The sequence below is a fragment of the Schistocerca nitens genome, chromosome 2 (assembly GCF_023898315.1).
Source record: "Schistocerca nitens isolate TAMUIC-IGC-003100 chromosome 2, iqSchNite1.1, whole genome shotgun sequence".
Lineage (NCBI taxonomy): Eukaryota > Metazoa > Arthropoda > Insecta > Orthoptera > Acrididae > Schistocerca > Schistocerca nitens.
This window is the reverse complement of record NC_064615.1, coordinates 810,247,250-810,253,249: the sequence shown is the minus strand read 5'-3', so window position 1 is coordinate 810,253,249 and position 6,000 is coordinate 810,247,250. Positions and strand designations below refer to the sequence as shown.

The window sequence follows — 6,000 nt, the reverse complement described above, 5'->3', positions numbered from 1 at the left end:
AGCTCCCTTCAGTACCTAATAACTGTTTTTTGCCTTAAAAAAAATCTCACGAGATAGAATAAACTGATCCTACTTTATTAAGCAATATCTAGTCAAAAGCCGAGAAGCGATTCTTCTTAGTGTTCTAGCTCCCTTCAGTACGTAATAAGAGTTTTTTGGCTTTTTAAAAAAAAAATGTCACGAGATGGAATAAACTGATCCTACTTTATTAAGCAATAGTGTTTTTTGGCTTTTTTAAAAAAAAATCTCACGAGATAGAGTAAACTGATCCTACTTTATTAAGCAATATCTTGTCAGAAGCCGAGAAGCGATTCTTCGTAGTGTTGTAGCTGCCTTCAGTAGCTGATAAGTGTTTTTTGGCTTTAAAAAAAAATCTCACGAGATAGAATAAACTGATCCTACTTTATTAAGCAATCAGTAAAAAAACGAAATGGAAAGATAATAGCAAAAGCTGTTATGTTTTAGTTTAGTTTTTTTTATTGATTGCTGAATAAAGTAGGATCAGTTTATTCTATCTCGTGAGATTTTTTTTAAAAAAAAGCCAAAAAAACACAATCCACATTACCTCAATATCATTACGAAAAATATTAAGTACCGGACGAATAAAAAACAAACAATTAAGTTAATTAAATCACACATTTAATGATGCACCGAATATCAAGCGATCGCTTTTAGATTAACATTCAATTATTTTAATGATAGTGCTTATTAGAACACAGAACTGCTTTATTATCTATGCCTCGAAGTGAAGACATTACGATCTATGACTAAGGAATGACGTCATTGTTCAAAGCCGACGGGTTGTATCCCCTGCTGCACTAGACCCAACTTATTTATGAAACTAGGCATCGACTCGCAAAATCCAGGAAAAAGTATGTTTATACGTATGTATCCTCATTAACTGTGTGTCACCTTTCAGTAGCTGTCGCATCACACGTCAACCTCAGGTGCAAGTTTGCACGCTCATGGCGATGTCTCTGAATTAATTTTTAGCCTCGATTGCTTCATTTTTTAAAACTAAGTAACTATGAATGTTTATTGTTTTATCACCGCCCCTTGCGGTTTTGGAGCCACGGTCTCACCTCGCGCCGAAAGCAGGGACCGCAGCTGGCCATGGAGAGTTGCCACCAGCTGTCCCGCGGGGGCGGCAGTTCGGGGGCGGAGACCACACACGCCGCCAGTGCAGAGCGGCGGACGTTCAGGTTGGCCGCTCCGTACCTGCGCGAGCAGCTCACTCTCACAACACAGCTCTCTGTCAAAACAGCTCAGCAAGTACAGACAACACGAAAGAAAGGTAATCAGCCGAATAATAACTAGGGTATGGAAGCCTTACTATCGGCGCTTGATGATTTATTTATTTTGATCAGTTTAACATTGCATCAACGACAACGCCATTTGATACCTCATAATACACACTCAATAAGAGAGAAGTAAAATTCGGTAACTGGTAGAGACTCTAAATTCCGGCATTAAAGTAACGTTGCAAACAATAAAAATGCCGTGACCGCTTTGTAAATGATATTCCCCGATTTGTTGGTGTTTCAAAACAGACTGCCAATGTCGCTAAAGGAATTTAGTGAACCGCTCGGATCAACGTAAAACTAAGTAATACAAGTGATCGTAAAAATGTAGTAACCAATAGGGTCTGGAGATGAGTGTCACCCTTGTTAATGACTGTCAGTTTCAAATTCGACAAGAATTTTTGCTGTCATGTTCCATCCACTAGTTTCTGATGGAAAATTTGCAAAGCAGGTTGGAGTCGGGTAACTTTCTAAAGGTCATTGCTCACATGATCACATCGCTCAAAGCTGCACATCTTCAATGAACCTAACAATACAGAAACTGGACAACAGGTGACTCGACGCGTGAAATGTGGTCCGACGGATCACGCTTTTTGTCTCTTTTTCGATTCACGAGAGGGTCGAGTGCGTCGACCGCTGAATAAGACGTTTACCCAAAGTTTGTGGAGGATTTATTTCACACTGGAGGTAGTTCTGTGACGTTTATGATGTGTTTTTCGTAACTTGACTTGGGCCCGATCATTCAACAGTTTTCCATGAACACAATTCTCGGTGACCAAGTGATGGCCTATCTCCTACGTTATCATTATAAGTCTGCTGTGGACGCATATGTTCCTGTGTTGATCAACACTCAGGTGCCCTATCGCCTTTGATCAGTAGCGCTACATCAACTGATCTTAATTGCATTGAAAATGCGTTCAATACGTAATGTGACAAATCTGTTTCTCGGCCAGTTTCGGTTGAAAAAGTGTACAATTTGTTGTGGGACGTCGTGGAATATTCCCGCTTCAGCCCCTAGAGTTTCATGAAGTTCCACTTGGTGGTGGCGCTATACATAGCCTTCAAAATGGCGTCTGTAACGGAGGCGCGTTCCAAGCAGAGAGCTGTCATTGAGTTTCTTTTGGCAGAAAACCAGAGCATCGCATATATTCACAGGCGCTTGCAGAATGTCTAGGGATACGTTGGCCAATGAAGGGTGCATTCCACGGGAAGCAGTATGTGGGTGATGGTGAGCTTATTGAAGCAGCAAGACGTTGGCTCCGATGTCGACGAGTAGAGTGATATCTTGCTGGCATACAGGCATCTCCTGTAAAATGGCGTAAGAACGTTGTACTGAACGGAGGTTATGTTGAAAACTAGACCTTTGAAGCCAAAAGAGTGGGGAATAACACTGTGTACTGGAATCCTGAATAAAACCAACCCGCTTTCAGGAAGAAACGTTTCACATTACTTATTAACCGCCTGTCATACACTGAACAGCCAGAGAAACTGGTACACTTGCCTAATATCGTGTAGGGCCTCCGCGAGCACCCAGAAGTGCCGCAACACCACGTGGCATGGACTCGACTTGTGTCTGAAGTAGTGCTGGAGGGAACTGACACCATGAATCCTGCAGGGCTGTCCATAGATCGGTAAGAGTACGACGGGGTGGAAATCTCTTCTAAACAGCACGTTGCAAGGCATCCCAGATATGCTCAATAATGTTCATGTCTGGGGAGTTTGGTGGCCAGCGGAAATGTTTAAACTCAGAAGAGTGTTCCTGGAGCCACTCTGAAGCAATTCTCGACGTGTGGTGTGTCGCATTGTCCTGCTAGTATTGCCGTAAGTTCTTCGGAAGGCACAATGGAATGAATGGATGCAGGTGATCAGACAGGATGCTTACGTACGTGTCACCTATCAGAGTCATACCTATACGTGTCATGGGTCCCATATCACTCAAACTGCACACGTCTCACACAATTACAGAGCCTCCACTAGCTTAAACAGTCACCTGCTGACATGCCTGCGGCTCCAAAAGCCCATATCGATGATGTTTCGTTGAATGGTTCGCAGGCTGAAACTTGTTGATGGCCCAGCATTGAAATCTGCAGCAATTTGCGGAAGGGTTGCACTTCTGTCACGATGAACGATTTTCTTCAGTCGTCGTTGGTCCCATTCTTGGAGGATCTTTTTCCGGCGCCAGCGATGTCGGAGAAATGATGTTATACCGGATTCCTGATAACCATATTACACTCGTGAAATGGTGGTACTGGAAAATCTCCACTTCATCGCTACCTCGGAGATGCTGTGTCCCATCGTTCGTGCGCCGACTATAACAACACGTTCAAACTCATTTAAATCTTGATAACCTGCCATTGTAGCAGCAGTAACCGATCTAACAACTGTGCCAGACACGTCTTGTCTTATTTCGACGTTGCCGACCGCAGCGCCGTATTCTGCCTGTTTACAAGTCTCTGTATTTGATTACGCGTGCCTATACCAGCTTCTTTGGCGCTTCAGTGTATTAGGAACAGCGGAAGCAATGTAGCCATCAACATCTACGGGTTCTAAGCATCAATACCTGGCTTCGTCTGGATATGACATGCCTAAAGAAACTTATGTACTATTTTTCCTCGCCGTACTGAGGCCGTCATCAAGACTAGAGGCGTTGTTACATGGTTTTAGGGTGATTTCTCCTTTCAGCATTTTTTTGGTTGTGTTTGACTTTACTGCACCTAACGTTGGGTTTCAGTGCACGTTAAACAAGTAACAACTCTCCTTAATTTTCTTGAGAATACTCTCTTGGCAACAGCGGCTAAACTCCGCACAATGTACTCACCACTCGTTGGCAGAAGGACTGTAGCACTCGACGTAGGAGACGGTTGAAGTTCCGTCGTAGCCGCCGACGGCGAATATCATGTCGTCGATGACTGCGATGGCGTGGTTACTGCGCGGCGTGTACATCTCTGGGGTGAGCGTCCACTGACCGGTAGCAGGGTCGTATCTCTCGACGCTCCGCAGTCTCGAATAGCCGTTGTTTCCACCTGGAGGAAGACCTTAGCTATGACACACGTTTCACTTTCTTCTGCTGTACAGAAAAGATCACATATGGCAACATTCATTGCTGTATAACGTAGTCTATATTGCTGGAACATATAAGGGGCAGTCAAATGAGTGTGACACAGATGAAAAAAAGTAAGTATACTGTTTATTATTTCAAAAGTAAGTTTATCCCACCATCAGACAAGAGGGTCAATGTCTTCATGCAAAAATGTCTTCTGCTACCTGCGGCTACACCCAGGCGGTGCACCTCTTTCCATGAAACAAACAGACGGCCGCGAATGTCTTTCTTCAGGGCCCCAGATAACTTACGACGAGCATGAAGCAATTCTGCGGTACGTGAAATGTGTCCATCCCTGAAACGGTCGAGCAGCTCGTCACAAACCACTCGTTTCTGTAGTCGGTGAGAAGCGATGCTTGAGGCGATGTAACGAACGACTCCACTGGACAGTGGCTGACAGGGAACGAGTAATTTGGAGTGGTAAATCACTCTATACAAAGTGGCAAACCGACTAAAAGGTCCGGGTTCGACGAATGACTGAAGAAGGTTACCTGGCACTACGTGCAGTACCAGAATTTAAGTATAGAAGAGGTGGTGTTACGGTATGGGGGTGTTTTTCGTGGTTAGCATTGGATCCCGTTATTTCTCTTTAAAAAAACGCCAAATTTGAAAGGATATTAACACGTTTACGGCATTGTGTACTGCGTACAGTAGCGGAAAAATTCGGAGATGATGACTGTTTGCATCTGCATGAGACTACTGCCATTATGTGGCAATTGTGAGTCAATGGTCTGTGAACAATAAAATTCCTCAGTTGCGCTGAACTGCCCAGAGTGCCAATCGGAACGTTGTTGAACACCTCTGAGACGAGTTAGACTTCGCTCCAGACTCCAGTGTCTGACACCAATACCTTTCCTTATTTCGGCTCTTGAAGAAGAGTGGGTTGCAATCGGATGCAGCTCATATTAATGTCCACTAAACAGTTCACCAGATACTTTCCGTCAGATAGTGTTAAGTTAGCATATACGGGGCGTTCAAAAAGTCCCTCCGCAGTGCCGTATGATTGTTCGCCTGCCTGGGTTATTTCCCTTCAAGTGGACTCTCCCAACATTCCACTGTTCCGTTTATCTCAGCCAGCGTCAGTAGTATCGTTGGTGGGTGTCATTACGTGTTGACGTGAAAATTTAAGGTCCTTTGTTCGTTTGTTTCGTTTTTGTCACTGTTAAAATGCCAACCATTGAAGAACGTGTGTTTTTAGTCGAACAAGTGTTCAAAGCTGGCGGTAAATACACAGTTTCAGTTAATCAAACATTTAATTCAGTTTTCCCGGAGACAACACTCCCACATCGCGAGTGCGAGATTTGATTAACAAATTTAGAAGTATGGGTTCAGTGACAGATGCTCCGAGAAGTGGTCGTCCTAGAGTTTTGTCTGAGGATATGGTACTCGATATTTCCGATAAAATGTCCATGAGTCCGAACGGGTCAGTAAGAAAACTCGCCCAGGAAATCGATGTTAGTGTCGGAACGGCCCACACAGCTGTAAGGAAAAAATTAGAACTTTTCCCATACAAAGCGACAGTAGTGCAAGAACTGAAAAATACTGATCATGGCAAAAGACTGCATTATTGTCAATGGTTCAAAAATTTCGTTCAACAAA

General features: G+C 43.7%; 1 protein-coding gene across 1 annotated transcript in view; it reads right to left on the bottom strand.

Annotated features, from left to right (window-relative positions):
- Positions 1-1,046: 1,046 nt before the first annotated feature.
- Positions 1,047-6,000, bottom strand: part of LOC126235349 (kelch-like protein 10) — a 66,797-nt gene continuing 61,843 nt past the window's right edge. Inside the window, exons 8-9 of the mRNA XM_049944071.1 lie at positions 4,120-4,324; positions 1,047-1,218 (exon numbers count right to left, since the gene is read on the bottom strand). Of these exons, the coding sequence (XP_049800028.1) occupies positions 1,047-1,218; positions 4,120-4,324 (377 nt within the window). The remainder of the gene's footprint in view (positions 1,219-4,119; positions 4,325-6,000) is intronic.